General features: G+C 35.7%; 1 protein-coding gene across 4 annotated transcripts in view; it reads right to left on the bottom strand.

Annotated features, from left to right (window-relative positions):
* GMDS (GDP-mannose 4,6-dehydratase) overlaps positions 1-20,618 on the bottom strand; it is a 639,676-nt gene that overhangs the window by 465,777 nt on the left and 153,281 nt on the right. For all 4 annotated transcript variants that reach the window (XM_058733196.1, XM_058733195.1, XM_058733198.1 and 1 more), the window contains 2 exons: positions 17,437-17,524; positions 15,482-15,591 (listed from right to left, as the gene is read on the bottom strand). In XM_058733196.1, the coding sequence (XP_058589179.1) occupies positions 15,482-15,591; positions 17,437-17,524 (198 nt within the window). The remainder of the gene's footprint in view (positions 1-15,481; positions 15,592-17,436; positions 17,525-20,618) is intronic.

The following is a 20,618-nucleotide window of genomic DNA, read 5'->3' as shown; positions in this document are numbered from 1 at the left end:
ATACAAACTATAGGTAATACATTTATGAATCTAACTGTTCAATACAAAAATAAAGATGCAATCTATAAAAAAGAAAAAAGAATTTTTAAATGGATAAATTTGGAGCCAAAACTGGACTTCAGGGCATTTATATTAATTTTTCTACTAATTATTAATACTTCATAAAAAACAATGGTTACACGAGAAAATATGTTTTGGGATTATAGTCTATCTCATCTATCAATTTAAATAATTTTTGAATATTTATATACTTTAAAATACTTTTATCAGATTTTTTTTTAAAAAAGCACAATTTGGGCATAATAAGAATGAAAAGCTAAGAATTATAAACACAAATATTTTAACAGCATAATTCCAAATAATAGAGTGCAGCCTACTTTTTGTTCAATTTAAATCCTACGTAACTAATTACATAAAAGTTAATATAATTAAGAAACAGAAATCTTCAAGACCAGTATAACATAAGCTACTGTTATATTATTTGCAAATATCTAAGATTTTATAGGATTTAGTCATTTTACAAATGTAAAGCCATCACAAATTATAATTGGTTATAAGATGCCAATAAAATTTTGGAAGACCTCTACAACCCATACATGATCTATTTTTCTAGTTTAAAAAGTACATCAAAAATTATTTATAAAGTGCATCCTTCTAAAATCCATTTAAAGTGTTATAAGCAATTTTTTAAAATTCTAATCATTCAACATTTAATTATTTATGTAAAATATTTAAACATTTTATCAAGAAAAATTGATGTGCCAATGCTAATATTAACAAAAATCAATATATTGGTTTTAAAAAAGCTTTAAAACAATGTTCTTCTGTTAGATTTGCCTACTTTTAGTTATGATTCTTTGAAACCAAGAAGTTGGAGGAAGTGGTGTTGCAACACTGCCCTTTTTATGAAAACTGCAGCAGTGAAAAGGTCACATAAATAATCTGCATGATACTATCCCATTAAGAAAAAGCACACAGCCTAAATCTAATACTGCCAAAAAGGGACAAAAAATATGAAAAAAAGTATGCTGTCAACCTGCAAAACATATTATATTCTAGTTGAAAGTTGTTTCCAAACAGCAGATGTCAATCTAAAAAAATTATATTTATATATAAATATAAAGAAAACATATTTGATATTTTGATAACGATTTATAAAGAAATTTATATGTAATTGTGACTAATTGGAACATCCTTGACTTTGGTTTTAAGAACTGTATGACTGTGAAAGTTCATCTTATAAAAATCTATTTAATTAATTGAGAGCCCACAAAATTAATAAAATTCAAATTTTCATAATTTTTTTAGCTCTTGTATTTATACAGCTCACAACTAAAATATTGAGAGTAACACAGACCTATGTGTGCACACAAACTTAAGTTAACAAAATAGATTTTTTTAATAGAATATATATATGGGGTATATTCTTTTTCTACTGATATGACAGAGTATAACCATTTAATCATTAATAAGTAACAAGCAACCACCGTTATATGTTTTATGCTTCATTAAAACAACATTGAGGCCCATCACAGTGCACAGCAAATGGGGCTGGAAACCACCGCACACCCTGGGAAACCACATTCCCTCCTAACCTCGTTTGCTTGAAGCGGCTAGAGAGTGAATGGCAATATACTCTCAAGTAAGCCTTTATTAAGTATGAGAAATAAATTATATTAAGTGTTATTTTTTGAACCCCGAAATGAGGGGAAGGGTTGTTAAGATATCAAATTTACTAAAAAAATAATTATGTGAGAAATAAGTTGCTGTCACAAGAGAGACTTGCCAGACACTGCATTTGAGCAAGTTGTTATACACACCTTTGGAATCAATTTTGTGACACAGAGATTAGTCTGTGGTACTAAATCGCATGAGACTAGATCAGAAAAAAAACTAAAGAGTACGGAAATGTTTTCTTGAACAACATTACCATTACATTAGAGGTATTAAGGAACCCTTATTATATTTATAACTAGTAAGATACTGACATGACTCGATAGTTCAGGACATGTTACAAATTGCTTTTTTATAACTTGCCTCCATATCTCAGGTTTCTAATAAATACAATTTTACTTCATTAGATCCTCATGTCTGTGATTTCACCAAATTCAATTCTACAACTTGAAAATTACCTTGGAAATTTGTGGGAAGCCACAGAAAGGTCCTCAGAAACAGACACATATTAAATATTAATTATAATGATGACTGTCATCTTTTATAGTGATTATGTCATTATATAGGAATGCTAATTAAGACATAAAATGACTTCTTAATTGTAAATCCATTCTGAAGAAATATATATCTGCACCAGTGTGTTTAATAGAAAATCCAGTGTGGGGACCAGACCATAACAGACTGTAGTTCTATTTTCTAAAATGCTGACATTTGAGCAAATGTTCCCATGGAATGTTTGTCTGATTCGTGGACTGACATTTCCTCTTTGTAACTTGCTTAACTAAGAAGGAGACATGCAGGCCAAACTCTACAGTACCCTCAGGCAGCAGGCCATTACTAGCCGCTGCAACTTGTATATAGTTTCTCTTTTACTTCCCTCTTTCCCTACCGCCCCTCAGTCCTTAGCGGTCTCTTTATTTTGACATGCATATTATCTTAGCTGATTTCTATCATCTTACAGGAGTGGATGACATACCTTAAAAGATTAAGCCTCCCCACCTGGGATTTGTCCAGAAATTCAGTGTACTATAGCTTCTCATAGCCTTCTTCATTCTCCTATATTCTTGTGTTATCAATAGTGGCTTTCTTTCTTATTTTATGTTTAACTACAGGACACAGGCAGCTACGTTGATAGAAGTCAGTTTATATTGTCATTCATCTTTCATTAGAAGTACAAGGTTGACTTCCGCTGTCTGTAACACTTTGCTGCCATCTATGTGTATAAAAGAGCACAACAATCTTCCATGCACCAGAAACCTCCCCTGTTCCAAAAAGAAACATGGCTCTAATCTAGACAGATGACTACGGAAGCTTCAGGAATAATTTGCCTCCCCACAAAAATGCCGAAGCTTACCAGGAATTTCTATTTATGTCTCTGTACAACAACTTTCTAACACTGAAAGAGTAGTGAGGATACATTATTTAACATAAACCAAAACCAATAGTTTTTTTCATTATTACTGTCAATAAATTTTAGCTAATATGGCAACTTCTACAGAGTTATGTTTAGAAATGAAACAATGACAAGAAAAGGTGAAGTTTTAAGTCAATTATTTACAATAAATTAATTTTTGCAAAACTGCAATCTAAATAATCTTGCCAAGTGATACGCTGAAAAGATCACTAACCCAAAACACTTTCATAATAATACAAAGCGAATGCAAAGCAACGAGATAAAAAAAGTATTTATTCACATTATTTAAACTACCAATAATTCAAATATTGTGATCTACTAATTAACCACTGTCTGTCAAACACTCAAATCCTTCTTTTCTAGGGAAGACAGAGAAATACATCAGAACACTGAAGAGCCTCTCAACCTCCTCCTTAGTGGTGCTGATGGCTCTGAATTGTCCTGACAAATGTCAGTGTCAAAACAACAAACAAAATCACTCCAGTGTGAGCCGTATGGAAACCTAAGCAAAACAAACAAACAAAACTTTCCTCTACTAAACCATTTAACAATCTGCATGGTAAAAGGTAAAGATTGATATTTCCAATCAGGATTAATTATATGTGTTAATAGTCCTAAAGAATGTCCCTTATATGTTTGTCAATACTATTGATTTCTAGAAGACATTTTACTGTTAAAAAAAAACTGACACAACTGGGACACCTGGGTAGCTCAGTGAGTTAAGCATCTGACTTCAGCTCAGGTCTTGATCTCAGTTTGTGAGTTCGAGCCCTGCGTCAGACGCTGTGCTGACAACTCAGAGCCTGGAGCCTGTTTTGGATTCCGTGTCTCCCTCTCTCTCTGCCCCTCCTCGGCTTGCACTCTGTCTCTCTCTCCCTCAAAATAAATAAACATGAAAAAAAAAAAACAAAACTGACACAACTAAAGTGTATGGGGGTGGGACTAGAAAGGAGATTCAGGAAAAGGTTTTACCCTGATTTACCAAACAAAATGAAAAGCTCACACTGACTGCCTTACCTCTGACAATCTGCCATTTACAATAACTGCATAATTGCTACTAACACAATATTTGTCATCTGGAGAACATTTCATTTTAATCAACACTATAATTATACATAAGTTGAGCTCATTGTTTAAAATTCAACATTTTTTTAAGGAATTTTTGGTCTAAGTTTTTCTAATGACAAACAACATTGTTTAAGAAGCCCAACCAAGCCTTTATGGATATTTACTTGTAAAGAAAGCAAATTTAAATTCATCACGGATGATTTTTTATTAACATCCATAAACGATGTACACATTGTATGAATTTTACTAAAAACAGTAGCATAGACATTTTTCAAAAAATTGAAATCTAAATTACAGCAATTTTCTCACAATTTACTTCTTTTTGGCACTTGTAAGGTATCCAATACCTAACAACTTAAATAGAAATAAAAATGATTTTAAGCATTACATTTTTTTAAACACAAAAGGTTTCATTTTATTTTACTATACCAATTTTAAGGATCTACATTTAACAAAGAGAATTTTATAAACTCCACTTGTATTAAAAGGATATAGTAGGAATTATATTTGATACCAGGCCATAGGAGGTGCTTAAAAGAATGATTAAGTTTAAATTCTTAAATTTACACACAAGTGTTTTGTGGGGTTTTTTGAGGATCGGGATGACAGATACATCTAACTGTGATATTAAATTATTATCTATGTCTACATCTTAATTTATACAAATTACACATTTCAATCTAATTGGGAATCCAAAGTTTTCATCATTAAAAATCCAAAACAAAAAGTTTCACTCATAGTACCTACACTATTTACTATTTGTACTTATAAATATATCTAGAAATTGATATTAAGATAAACATTTACCTATTTGCATTAATTTTAGTTTAATTATTGCAAAGCTAAAATAATACTCTGGATTTTATTTAATAATAAGTGGATTAAGAGTGCAAAACCCAACAAACATACCTTTGTGTGGTCTACTAATTATAAGCAAGATTCCAAACGTTATTAGCTGTTATCAAAATTACAATACCACCTAGATCTAATAAAACAGAACAATCTGTTTGAACAGGGAGAGGAGAACTTTCATAGAGTGTTCTCTCTCATATAAATTCTTAATGGACTATAAAGGACTTTTTAAGTGGTTTTAGATTTGAATTCAATTGCTCAAATCTGTAACAGGCTTCCAGAAAGAATTTGAGCCAGATGACACACAGAGGCCCACAAGCATTATAAAGTCCTGCTCTACCCTCATGAATATAAGATAAAAAACGCTAAACTTCCTTCTAAGAACCATAGGAAGTGATTAGCCATATTTACATTAGAGGAGTTTATACACTGTAAGCTTAAACATTAAATTATAAAATGAAAAGGTTTTATACTACAATTTCCTTGTAACAAACTAAAGTGGTTACCAAATTATTAAATATCATGGGGACTGTGCCCACATGGGTGATGATCAACAGAATCAATCAGAAAGAAATGGAGCTATGGAACAAAAACATACAAAATGCAACTTTACTTAAAAGTAGAGATTTGTATCACGCAAGCCAACTATCTACACAGAGTAAGAGCATCCAGTAGTTGCTCCATTCATCTTGCTCACTTCACTTGTAAGGGAGCTAATTTTTCCAGAAACAGACACACCACTGAAGGCATGGATATTAGGCCTAATTGCAAACACACCTTATTAATACTCAGATTCTCAAAGTTGTATTAATTGCTCTTTACCAGGTAAAGCCTTCTGCCCATAAGGTACCTTCATAATCGTTAACAATTAGGGTGACTTTATGCTGCTGTGAGCACACAAAAGAATTACATATAAAAAGGGAATTCCACATGAAAATGAAAGAACTAGCTTTTTTTTTTTTTTTTATGTTTATTTTTGAGAGACAGAGACAGAGTGCAAGCAAGGTGGGACGGGGGAGGAGGTGCCAAGAGAGAATGAGACACAGAATCTGAAGCAGGCTCCAGGCTCTGAGTTTTCAGCACAGAGCCAATGTGGGGCTCAAACTTCTGAACTGCGAGATCATGACCTGAGCCAAAGTCGGACACTCAACCAGCTGAGCCATCCAGGTGCCCCAAGAACTTATTTTAAACCTCACAAAATATATAAGCCTATATTAATTTATTTATCTGCTAAACAAAAGAAGTTATCTTCAGAGACCAAATAAGGAGTTATAATTTGTATATACTAATATATGGACAAAAATATATTTGTAGTATTAAAATGGAAATATTTATTTTTAAATCTTATAGAATAGGTTAATTGATAATAGTCATATAACTGACTTGGCTTTTTCTTTTTTTAAAAAAGTACCCAAATAGGAACAATTTATTCATTTTGGCTATCAAGCTATTGATACTTCTGATTCCATAAGTAGCAATTATTATGAGCATCCTATAGCTTTTAGGGAAACTTATTTACACACTAGCACAGTACTTGACATAAAAACTATTATTGAATTATCTTAGCCAAAAAGATTGTGCTTATTTCTGATGATTTAGTACTGTAGATTTCTATTTTCCTTATATACTAATTTTATATTAATATCAATTATGTGCTACCATTACATCTTGTATTGTTGTATTAGGGGATCTTCTTCACTATGCAAACACTACTCATATGGTATCAATTACAACCAGTTTCCTCCATTAAGGAAAAAACAATGCTTTTAATTCAAACCTATTGTATCAAAACTTCATTTCACTGTATTAAAGTGGTTGGAACAAGAAGAGAGGTAAAACTTCAAACATCAGAGTCTTACGTTATCATCCCCTGATATTTCAGTGATGCCTTTCCAACCTCAGTTTTCTTAGATCAGTTGTGTGACAAGAAAATCAAGTGGTGTCAGTTCTGGGTTCCGGCCTAGATAGTAGACTCTGCTGCTCATCAAATGGAAGTTCCAAGTGGTGTTTTGTAAAAAAAGGGCTTAAGCTGGCTCATCGCCAAGATCTCTTCCACCTCAAAATACTATGGCTCACGGGGCGCCTGGGTGGCTCAGTCTGTTGGGCGTCCGACTTCGGCTCAGGTCATGATCTCGCGGTCTGTGGGTTCGAGCCCCGCGTCAGGCTCTGTGCTGACAGCTCAGAGCCTGGAGCCTGTTTCGGATTCTGTATCTCCTTCTTTCTCTGACCTTCCCCTGTTCATGCTCTCTCTCTGTCTCAAAAATAAATAAATGTTAAAAATTAAAAAAAAAAAAAATACTATGGCTCACTTCATAAAAATCAAAGGGCCCAAAACATCATTTTCCCCTTTATAATAGGACATAACAAGTTAACGTTTCAGAGGCAGGAACTACAGGCATTTGAATGAGGAAAACATTCTTGCATATAATTTCAAACAGCTGCTGTGGCAAAGGGCAGGCCTCCATCACTGGCGGATGAAACAATGAATGGCATGTAGATTCCCTGTGTTACCTTCATGCATTCGATTCCCTGAATAATTTGCCTTATGTTAGCCTAAAGTATGACAAACAGCAAACTGGGATTGGAGGTTGGGGGGAGAATAGCGAATTTGCAATTCCCTCCCCCCTCCTTTGTTCCTACTAAATTCATTTGTTAGCCCTCCCCCTCAGGATGGACTGTGCCACCATTCCCAGGAGTTGCTATTGTAAACAGCATAGTCAGGAGGGCCTTGAGGAGTTGATGTTTGAGTAAAGGTTGGGAGTAGTTAAGGGAACAAGCAGGTGGATATCTAGGACAGAGTATCAACAATCAAAAGCAAGCATAAAGGACTATAGATAGAAGCATGTCGAAAGGACCCACAACTGAAGGAAGGTGCTCATTTTATAGATGACTAAATGGAGGCTTAAAAGCACTGAGCACTCTATCAAAGTCACATACCTTTGATAGGGGCATGTAACATAGCCAGGATCTAAAGCCAGAAAAAACACCAAGGCCCAGGGTCTAGAGTGGGCCTGGATCTAAAGTTTTAGAGTATGTCCTAGGAATTCTATGTGCATCCCTGATTTAAGAACTCTTGCCTATAGTGTGCCATGAAAACCTTCCTCCCTTCTGCCCCATGACATGATCATCTGCAGGTTTCCCCCACTATCCAAAAGTAGACAGTTCTAGGAAAACTTTGATAAGCCAAAATGGCATGAAAGCAAGGAACAATTACCATTAATTTATATGGAATAATTTTTGAGCATTCCCAGACCCAAAAAATAACCTCTCTTAGGCTTTCCTGATACCTTAAGACACATCCTGCTTAACAGGTGCACAAAAGAAGTCTAGATAAAGCACAGATGCTCACAAACACTGCTCAAACCTATGGTGTCTTGATGCTGAGATGCTGAATGTAATTCCTGGGGAAGAAGTCTGATGTGCCACTCTCACTGCTCAGGGTGCAGGCTGCCTCTACAACACCTCAATACAAAACAAACACTGAACCTCATTTTTTGCTATTGACCTAGTATTTTCATAAAAGTGAAAATTCTCTTCATATTTATTTTAGTGATAACAGGTACTAATTCAGGTCTTTTGTAAAAGCAAAGTGGTATAATGTGATCTTTTTTGAAAGATAACCCTAAGGATGTTTTGCATCTGTAAGCCTCCTCCTGATCCTGCTGGCATAGGGCTTGATAAAAGGCAGCAACCAGACCACATGTTAGATAGCTGCATTCACACAACTTGATTTAATGAAATCTAGCATGCAATTGTGTGGGACATGGAGCTAGACTCTCATCCACATACAAGGATGTTCTCACATTTCCTGTCCTAACAGCAAGCTATACCCCACATTTTCCTGCTCTACTCACCCCTCCCTGAGGGCTCCCCAAGATAACCCCCCCCAAAAAAAAGAAAAAAGAAAGAATGAATGAGCAGGGACACAGAAGAACAGTCCTCTCTGCTGTTTGCTCTGGGTTTTAATAGGCCACCCCCTACCCTTGCTATGATTACACAGCACAGGGCCACGTTGTTGCAATTTTATTTTGTTCTATAACTGAGTTAGTCAGGCAGTAACCAGATGTTCAACCTAGGCACCTGCCTTTTCCTACCATAAGCAATTCTCCAATGCATCAAGTCACCCACCCCCTTCCCCTCAATGAGAGAAGCCACAAGAGGTTTAGGCTTCCTGGAGATAAATATGAGGGTCAGCTCTCCAGCTATAAATTTCAACTCCTAGAACAAGCCAGGAAAAAGCCACTGGAGATGACAGTCTTTAACTCAGGTAATTAAACAGCTCAGTCCCCTTCCCAAGGGCCACTTGTCTAATTCCCATGACTTTTTCTTTTTTTTTTTCTTTTCTTTTCTTTTCTTTTTTTTTTTTTTAATTCCCAGCTTCATTCCCTGTCCTGGTGTTTCTCTCATCTCTTCCCAATTCTAACTTGGTGCGTGGCCACTATGCTAGCTCCTTGGCTCACGATCAGCTCTGCTTCTTGTCTAGCTTCCTGGGCTGGAAGTTCCCACCATGAGGACAACTTAGACTCAGCTCCTTTGTGCTTCCATGTTCACAATTTGCTGACTGGTCCCACACAACCAGACAAGGAATCCCACTCCTGCTCACTTGGTCATGCTCTAGTTTACCTTCTGGTAAAAAGACAGCCTCCTAACTTTCATAAAACAAAATAAATGTCATTAAAGAGTTGGAAAATTAATGAAAACTATGGAGTTATTCAATTTGAAAAAGATAAAGACTTAATAATGGTCTGCAACACTGAGAAGGGATTTGAAAATCCTTCTCAAAACTGAAGGAAAAAGAGTAAACGACTTTCTGTCTCCACTGAAGACACAGGGAGAAAAGAGTAAGCTTAAGAAGAAACTTAGGTATGTGGGGAAAGAAAAAAATTATGGTGAGAACTACTTTACATTACATTTATTATTGCAGAGAAAATCATTTTCTTGCATGGTCCTTAAAATAAATTATAGAGGGGGCGCCTGGGTGGCGCAGTCGGTTAAGCGTCCGACTTCAGCTCAGGTCACGATCTCGCGGTCCGCGAGTTTGAGCCCCGCGTCAGGCTCTGGGCTGATGGCTCGGAGCCTGGAGCCTGTTTCCGATTCTGTGTCTCCCTCTCTCTCTGCCCCTCCCCCGTTCATGCTCTGTCTCTCTCTGTCCCAAAAATAAATAAAAAACGTTGAAAAAAAAAATTTTTTTTAAATAAATAAATAAATAAATAAATTATAGAATACAGAGATCTGAGTTCCAATCCTGGATTGGCCAGTAAACTAGCTGTGTGACTTTGAGTAGCTTCATTTATAAAATGAAAAGCATATGAAATCATTTTTTATTTATTTTTTTCATTTTAGAGAGAAAGAGAGAGAGAGTGAGAGCATGCGTGCATACAAAGGGGGACGAAGGACAGGAGAAGAGGGAGAGGGAGAAGGAGAGAGGGTGGGGGAAAAAGAGTGAGAGAGAGAGGGAGAGACACTCTTAAGCAGGCTCCACATTCAGCACAGAGAACCCACAACCCTGGGATCATGACCTGAGCCAAAATCAAGAGTCAGACACACTCAACCGACTGAGCTATGCAGAGGTCCCCATATGAAATCATTTCTAAAGTTTCTTTTAGCTGTAATATTCCATGACTGTATAATTTTCGTTTCTTTGGAAAAAAAAAAAGGCAACTCCAACAGGACACTGTGAGACAAAAAAGACTAATGCTGGACTAGATTTATTATAGAAAGATCACATCCAACACTATAGCTTCAAGAATGACATGAGAGTACCAAACAAGTTGGAGGAATGGTGGAAAAATCCAAAATCACAATAGTAATGAACATTGAACAGGTAAGAAATTTAAGACAGAAATTACTGAAAAACTATTATTTACACAGTTTTAAGAAAAGAACAATAAAGCAGGCTTTTGAAACATGTTCTCCATCAAAATGGGCTGGACTAAATATTGGATAATTTGTTCCTACTTGGATGATGTCATCATGCTAGGTTTAACTACTTTTAATAACTAGTACATTTCCGTCATCTCTCACTTTCTCCCACATAAGATCAAATCAGCCTCTCAATGACCCACACTTCATGAGTCATAATTTTTCTGTTTATGATTCAGAAAAATGTCTTCAGTCAGTATTTCCCAGACTGTTGTGGGTTTATTCCAAGAACCAATTTCATCTTCATTGGTTTCCTACAGGAAACCAGACCAACTTCCTATTATTTTATTTTCCTTACTTTTAGCATACCATAGCCCACAGCAAATTAACTGGAAGTGAGAGTGATAGAAGACTTTATCCTGCACAAAGAGAAGCCAACACAAACAATGCCCAGTCTAGAAGTCACGGATTCAAAAGAAAATACAAAATGTGCTAATATTAGAATCGTCCTTCTTAAAAGCTCCAAACCAAATAATAAAAATGTATTTTAATTAACCTTATTGCAAGCATTTCACAGTCAGAAAGAACTTTTGTTTAAAAACTAGTGTCTAAGAATACAATAAATCCTACAAAGTTAACACTGAGAATTCACTTCAAATATATATACATATATATTTCCCATCCTAACCCCCTAACAAGCTGCTAAAAGAACAGGCAGACAACTGAAGCCCAATGCAAAGAGCCTTGGAGTGGTTGAGGAACTGAGGAACATCTCCCTAATAACAGGGCAGTCTGTCATCCCCAGCTACCATCACACCAGCCCCTGACCCACACCCACTCCTTCTATGACTGATAATCAATCAGACATTAGCTCACAGCAGAAATAGTAACGTGGAACACGGATTTTTAACGGACATCCTAACAGCGGCTTGTACTCATACTATTCCCCTAAAATACTAGTTATTTCTCATGGACTACATACTTCTCAGAAAAAGATTTGTGAATGTGAAGAATTTTGATATAAATGTATATCAGATTCTCCTGAGACTCTCCATTCTCATCATTCATGATCGTAGGTATAGTTTTAGGCTTTAAAAGCACACAAGTTCACTACCTGTCAAGGAACAGGACTATTTTATACCAAATTCAAAAAGCTGGTACATTAAAAAAAGAAGGCCTAAAAAGAATACATTTAAGACACATATCAAAAATAGATAAACCAAAAAACCTGAAACATTAGAACAATGGCTCTCAAAGTGAAATTCCCAGACCAGAATCAGCATTATCAACATGTCCTAAAAACATAAGTTTATGAATCAGAAATTCTGGGGAAGCACCCTGCAACCTGCAGCTGATGCTAAAGTGAGCCTTATCTATCAGATATGCTCTCTTCCTTAGACCAGGAAATTTCTAGAAAAGAATCCACTCAATTTACATTTCCCTTATAACCCCTCAACTTCTAAACCCTCTGTGCTAGCTAACTCTTCTATCATATTGCTAGAATGCTCTTTTTAGAAGTATCTAGCAATGCCGATATCCCCTCTTGCTTGAAATAGCCTGATTTTTACTTCTGTGACACAATTCCACCCTCCTGCATGTCCATCTCCCACTTTCCTGTTATCAGTGACTACTCTTCCTCTTCCCATTCTAAATACACCCCTGTCCCCTAGGTTCAATCTTCAGGCCTCTACTCTTCTTTTTCTATCTGCTGTCTTGCATTGCAAGAATTCCCAGAGCTGAATTTACATTTGTTGTACCCCTAGTCTCTCTCACAACATATTTGAAACTACCTCATGACTTGTTTCACCTGAATGTCCTTCAAGTACTGCCAGTACCCTGGAATCAAACAGGGTGAAGGAACTTCTCATTTACCCTGTCTGATTCCAACAGTCCCTCCTTGAATGCCTGCTCTGGTATTGGTACCAGCAGTTGTCTGGTCCCCTTGGCACTGGAACCTTGTTTTCCCTCTTCCCCGGTCCCCATATCTTATCAGTAGAGAGGTCTGTCCTACCAGGCATCCTGTATCATCCACTTCATTCCTGCCATCTTCATCTGACAGCTTCCTATCTCTTCTGAAGCCCTACCACTAGACCTACCTGTAAACCTCATCTCTAAATCTATTTTCCCCATGTTCAAAAATATCCAGAGCCGGGGCGCCTGGGTGGCTCAGTTGGTTAACCACCAGACTTCAGCTCAGGTCATGACCTCACAGTACGTGGGTTTGAGCCCCACGTCGGGCTCTGTGCGTCAGCTCAGAGCCTGGAGCCTGCTTCAGATTCCGTGTCTCCCTCTCTCTCTCTCAGCCCCTTCTTAGCTCACACTCTGTCTTTCTCTGTCTCAAAAATAAAAATTAAAAAAAAATTATTAAATATGCAGAGGCTACTGAAAGGTAGCCCAACTATCTACAGAGCCTTATGTCCCATTTTTCAACAAATTTTTCGCTCAATCTGGAATGCTTATCATGTTAAAAATGTGTCCCAAGTTTTCTCACTTCTGACTCTTAGACTTACATTACTGCCTCCATTTCAACTGCCAGTTCCCACTATGTCTGCAAATTTCCTCCCTAAATCTTCTCCTTGAATCTCTTCAGACTGAAGTTCTCTCTCACCCTTCTCTAAAGACTCTAAGATACTAGTGCCAGCCTCTGTCACTTGCCACAAATCACCTCTACAAAAGTTTAGACCCTCCGTGACAGAAGTGGGATTTATACATCTTTGTATCCTCTATTCCACCATGCATGCAAATATTTGTTAAAGGGCTAAATTATCTGACAAAGCAAGATTCATATTCAATTAGACACCATTTCTGCCAATTAACTGGCCTTTAGGTGAAGCCGGCAAAACACAATGAAAACAGATAAACTTCACATACATAGCAACTTTGAATGAAACAACTCAGTCTCCTACACTTTCTACACTTACAGTACAACCACTCCAGAATAATAACCACACAGTAACAGGCTCACTCAAGTAAGAAAAGTACAACTAACTTTTTGAACTTTTTGGAAAAAGAAGCCTGATCCATTTAATTCTAAAGTGACAAGGGGAAGACTTTCTATAAATAAATTTCCATAAAATTTCCTTTAGCTTCCCATCATGCCAGTTTATAGCCCCAGGGGTAAGAAACTATCTAGAATCACAAAGTAAAGTTCTTAATCTAAAGGAAGTTGATTAACAGAGGATTCATTCCAAAACATTCTATTTTGCCTGGAAGATACTCTCATTTTGGTGAGGAAGGCCAAAAAGCAGCTAGATAAATTACAATGTGGAAGATGGACTGATTGTTCCAGTTAGGGATAAATAGTCTTCATTCCTGGAGTGATAAAGAGAGCCACTATGTCTCTATAGAAAAGACAGGTGATAATCTCTCCAGGCATAGTATGCATAAGATACCCTTTCAAAATGAGAAAATACATTCAGAATCATTTAGAAAACCAGCTCTGCTCTAACTGAAAAACCTTGATAATTTCCACAGCCCAAAGCTTAATGCTGGATACAGGTCAGTATCATCAGAGATTAAGAAAGGAAAAACATTTTTTTCCTAGACAGCACAGATAAGAAGCATCTTTACTGATATGTAGCTATCTGTCAAGGTTAATATTTGAGAGAAAAATGTACATTATGAGAATTTATACACTATTTTTAAATTTGATATCAATTATAAGACTGGGCCTACCATTATGTTTCTCTCACTATGTTCACACCTGTTTCATTTTATTTAGAAATTTATAATTTGTCCCTTAAACTAGCTGAGACATATAGCTTCCACTGTGCCAGAGTTGGGGATATAAAGGAATACAATTCTGAAATAAGACTGCTGAATTCATTCATTGAACAGAAAAAATCACTGATAGATTCTCTGATTTGGGGGGAGAGAGGGACTGTTTTAGCTTAGAGTTATTTGCTTTTATTTCTAAGCTCCACTATCCTGATTGAATAAATATCTAAATAGAATTCATAGCATTCCTGGCTTCAGATTTCACTCACTCAAGTGAATATAACAAAAACTTGAATTAAGGAGATTAGTAGAGCCCTAGGAATGGGCTACTCCAGTTTACTGCAATTTTTTCCAGAAAGAAAAACTAAAGAGAGGTAGGTAGACTACCAGAGAATCTGAATTAAGGGAAAAAAAAATCAACATTAGCTGTATCATACTAAGGAGACAAGAGGCTTTTCTTCCCATGATTTTTACTACTTATAATAAAAAGTTAATTCAGTTAATTTTAACATATTATTTAACTCAAAAATATTACTTTCTCAGCCAATAATATAACCACTACCAAAAATTAATATTAAAATAGAAGTTTTATTGAGTTACATTTTTCAATATTTTAACAAAACACTTCATTCACAATGTGATTTGAAATGGCAGAGAACAGACTACAAGATCAATCCAAAATAAAGGAATACTGCTATTTTAATGTTAGCAGTAAGATTTTATATCATTCAATAACAGAATACACTTCTAAAAAGTATTAGTATTTCTATCAGATTCATTAATTAAACTTGAAGACTAGGAGCAGTGCCTGTATTATTGTATTAAGAAACAACAGACAAAATACAGAACAACTCAAGAACACAGCAAAGAAATGTGACTGTGAAAATGGCTTACTTTAACATGGCTCTGGGCTCCAAGGTTGTAGATTTCCGTAGGCTTTACTTCGTTAATGATCTTCACAAGGCAGGTACTGTCAGTGAGATCACCATAGTGCAACTTCATGTCTTTAGAATTCAAAAACATACCATCAGATAGAAGAAAACAACAAAAGCCCAATTTTTAAAAATATCAAAATGGAAATGTATATTCTAAATGTCTGAAAACCAGACTGGTTTTGGAGTAGCAGAGAATAACTCTCATCTTTAAAGAACCTAAAGAGTAGAAAGATATTCACATGTGTTGCCTATGTCTAAAGAGGATTTTTAAAAACTCAAAAGAACGTTTTAAAAAAATCATATCAAGGGGCACCTGGGTGGCTCAGTCGGTTAAGTGTCCAACTCCATTCCAACTCAGGTCATGACCTCACAGTCTGTGAGATCAAGCCCCACATCAGGCTCTATATGGACAGCAAGGAGCCTGCTTGGGATTCTCTCTCTCCCATTCTCTCTGTCCCCCACTTCTGTGTTCTCTCTCTCTCGCTCTCGCTCTCTCATACACACAAAATAAATAAACATTTAAAAAATAAAAGATTAATTAATTAATTAAAAAGTAAAAGTCATATCAAGACAGAAGACAGATATTATACAATTAATGAATCTTATGGTTCCCAGATAGTTGTAAGGTATATTACATAAGAGTGATATTCAGATAAAGAAAATCTCACACTAATGTATATATTCTCTAAAGAACTCTGTAATACACTGGGTAATAGTGAATCAGATGCTTTTATCTGGTGATTTTTAAGTACTTCATAAACATGAATCCTTAAGCCATCCATGAAATGAGTGATGTAGTGACATAATTGATTAAATTGATTAAAGAACAACTGGCCTATTCTAACCCTAAGTCTCAGTAGATCCATACACTGACTTCATTACTATAAGAATTTGACACATTGTAGATGGGCAATTTGCTAGCTTGATCTTTACATTATTTGTATATAATACTAATCTATGTTTAGATCCAATGGTAGTGCCATTCTTCACTTTGCACAAAAATGATCATAATTTTCAAGGAGGATGCACTAAATACTAAATATAAAGGTGAAAAGCCTTTAGTGGAGACAACTAGATCATCTTCCTGATGATGTCACTACTTGTACAAGTAACCCAAAACTCCAAGTATTCGATGCTCTGAAATGAATACAAAATTACTTATGCTTTACAAACTGACTGAATCATCCCCGCCAGCTGGAAAAACTGGACAAGCAGAGCCGGCTGAACTTGGAGTTTAAAAACCCAGTGTCCTGGTCCTAGCTCTGTCTTTTACATGGTGTATGACCTCAATAAAGTTACAACCTCCCTCTGCCTCCATTTCCTCATCTGTAAAATGGTTTCACTCACAAGTTTAGGAGCTGCTGTAAAGAGCAAATGAGAAAACTCTGTGACTGTGCTATGTAGACTATATGGCTACATTCAGGCAATTTTAATAACAAAAAAACATGCAACTGCAATGATCTGTAAAGCAATTAAATATAGTTTTGATTGCCATTTGTTTTTGGACCTGTCTTCACAAATTATTTTAAAAATTAAATACATGTACAAAGATTACTTGGCTTGATTACATTAGACCAAACATAAAAAGTAAAGGAGTGTTCTGAGAATATGGACCTGATCTTACTTGAGGGGATAAGGACACCTGGAGAAGGGCAATCAAAGGCATGTCTACTCTTGGTCCCTTGAGCAGTATCACCTGACCAATATCCTGTAACAGACTAACCAAGATGACACTGTGGCCCAGGGGCAGCAAGCAATAGAAGGGTTTTCAAAGCATGCAGATAGAATTCAATGCAGGCAATTCACCGGTAAATAATTGCAACTTGATGGGCTTTGAGAAAAATGACATCTGAAAATACCTTATCATAATACAGGAAGTTATAGAAAGAAATTTTAGTAAAGAAAATGACTTACTTCCTTCAATATGAGCCTGGGGGTTCTTATACAGATGTTCAATTCGACCTGTATTGAATGAACTGGACCGCCGCACAATTCCATGGACCTTCATTTTTTTATAGTGTGGAAAGAAAAGAAATTATAAACATGTAATGAGGATTAACAAGCACCTCAAAAGTTCTTTTGTTAATGCTTACCTTGTGATAAAAATAGCTATTATTTATAAACATTATTATTTTTTAATAAACATTATTTTTAATTTGTTAGAAATAGTTCCACTGCTTACTTTCTCCCCAACCACTGCCCACCAGCCACCAGCATGGTGCCTCCATCTCTCTGTGGTGTTTTCACTGGCAATCTCAACAAAAGTAATTAGATAATTATGCGACTTCACAGCAAATGCTTACTTACTGATACTCAAATGTCTCATTTTCCAAACACACACACACTTAGAACCCTGCTGCTGACAAAAAATATCTCTTGAGTTTGAAACTGAAGACAGACCATGCGAGGCCATATCAGTAAAACTGCCTTGCAGCCTCTTTAACACAAAGCATGAGGCCACGAGGCTCTGATGCCACCATGTCCTTCCAATGTACTCATTATAAATATATGGGTGCACTAATATAATCTGGCAGCAACTCCTATAATGCAGCTTTGTGGAAAAGTAAGAACTAAACAGCACAGATTAGGGACAAGACTTATATACTACTAGATTTAACACATGAAGCAAATTCAAATTAAAAAAGGATTTTTTACTTTTTAATTTTTATCTTTGACTTAACCATAATAAGTGTGACAGTGGGATAAAGTCCTCGGAACAAGAATGCATACCTGTCTGATACTGAAGAAAAGACTATTTGTGTCTGATACATAAGAGAAATTGTTCAAGACTTGGTCTCACTTCCTTCTGGTGTCAAGATTGCTCCCTTTGTGTTGCCAATGCTAATATGAGCTTATGTCACCAGCTGCCCAAGTTCCAGTTCTACTGGTGGCAGTTTTAATCCTTCACCTATTTTAGAAGTGTTCCTTCTGAAGTTGAGTAGTCTCATTTGCAGCTGAATACACTTCTATATTTTCACTCAATCGTTTTCTGTCTGTTTCAAACCAAAATTAATCCTTGGCATGACTCAAATATTCCAAATTGGGGGGGGGGGGGCGGGGAGTGGAATTATAAGCACATAAGACTTTCTTTCAAATAGAAAGAAATGTCACCGTCATTTTATACAGCATACATGAGAAATTAACTTCTTCAAAGGATACAACACACCCACAATTAATAATTCTGTTGGTTAGTTGCTTTAGCCAAAGAGAAAAGCACTCATCCACACTGTTTTCCAAAAGAACTAAACCCAAGAAAATTTGGTAAAAAGGAAAATATTTTAAGAAGGGAATATCTCAAACTTCATTGACATCTCAGGAGGAAAACAGTAGGGGCACCTGGGTGGCTCAGTCAGCTGAGCATCCAACTTTGGTTCAGGTCATGATTTGGTTCAGGTTCATGAGTTTGAGCCCTGCGTCAGGCTCTATGATGATAGCTAGGAGCCTGGAGCCTGCTTCATATTCTGTGTCTCCTTCTCTCTGTGCCCCTCCCCCACTTGCACTCTGTCTCCCTCAAAAATAAATAATCATTAAAAAAAATTTAATAAAAAAACAATAAAATCTAGGAAACACTAAATTGAGATTTGGGTACACATATCCATTTCTTAATTTGAAAGTAGAGAATAACACATCAAGCTTAGAATTATTGTACTTCATGGTCCAGTTTTTCAGGTTGTAGCTTAATTGTAAAGTTGAACTGTTCTACAAACAATTTTAACAAACAATTTCAGCAAATAATTTTTGTTTAATAAAAATCAAGTTCACATACATACTTATACATAACAAAATTGGTATTGACCACCAAGTTATTTCTGAAACATAGATTTCTCAGATGTAAGTAGAGCTTTATTTCATTGGATATAAAGGAATTTCTATGTTCTAAAGACAACTGAATTTTCATAATGAAGTAATAATAAAAATATGATTTAGTCTATTTTTTCTCTTGATCGCTGGATTCTGGGTAAGTCATATATTCCAACAGCCCAAAACAAAGAGCAACTCCTTATACATACACAATGCATATAAGCTTTAAAGGCTCTGATAAAAATATCAAATGATACTGCTGGATTCAGTACGAAATCAGACAACTACACAAAGTCACAGCAAATGAATAACATAGGACTTTCTGTCACACTTATAACCAAAAGCATTAAGCACTGAGTTTTTTTATAACACACACACACACACACACACACACACACACACACACACACAATGTGTTTTAATTTCCCCTACTCCCAACTTTTGGTATGTGTATACAGGGAAAGAAAGCCCTGCCAAATGCTTAATCCATGACAGCAAGTATTATTCTAAGAACTAATGAAAGCTGAGTCTGTCTGCTTCAGAGACAGGTGAAATACAAACTTTAAGACAAGCCAAAATGTGTGCAAACTGGATAATCTAGTTAAGAATTTGAGATTAGCAGCTTTCTCTTTACAGAAGGGATGTATGTATGGTTGTTGTTTGTTTTTATAAGGATTTTGGGGGGAAAGGAGCTGAGGAGTTAGGAAACCAAACTGAAAAGATAAATGAGCTGAAAATGACTCCATATAAACTTAACCAAAATCACTATTATGTTTTAGTAGTTCAAAAACAAAATATAATTCTGAAAAACCGATGTCTTAAACAGAAATGAGTATTTTGACAAATAAATTTTATGTTCCATTTAACTAAACGATGAAAAAGAAAATTTCGAGTTCTCTCAATGTCAGAACAAAGTTAATTTTACTTCAAAACCTAGACTCAGATAAGGCAATATAACAGAGAAATGCTTGCTCATTTCTTTATTTATTACAATCACAAAAACAGAAAATTGTTGCTACTGGATTTCAAATCCTTCAGGATGTTTGTTATTTTGATCAAGAAAACAGAAAAATTATAACCACTAGATTTCAAATTCTTCAGTGTCTAGATTTCTCTTGGAGCCAAGGAAGGATGCTTTCCCAGGTATGTTTAATATACTTGCCTTTTGAAAAGCATAGATAATATAGGTAACATCAATAGCTAATATGTACATGGCAATGACCCCTATGCCAGACACTGTTCTTTATAGACATTAAATCACTTAATCTTCCTAATATTATTAGGATTATAATACA

Source organism: Neofelis nebulosa, chromosome 6 (genome assembly GCF_028018385.1).
Source record: "Neofelis nebulosa isolate mNeoNeb1 chromosome 6, mNeoNeb1.pri, whole genome shotgun sequence".
NCBI classification, from domain to species: domain Eukaryota; kingdom Metazoa; phylum Chordata; class Mammalia; order Carnivora; family Felidae; genus Neofelis; species Neofelis nebulosa.
This window is presented reverse-complemented; position numbering and strand designations above follow the sequence as displayed.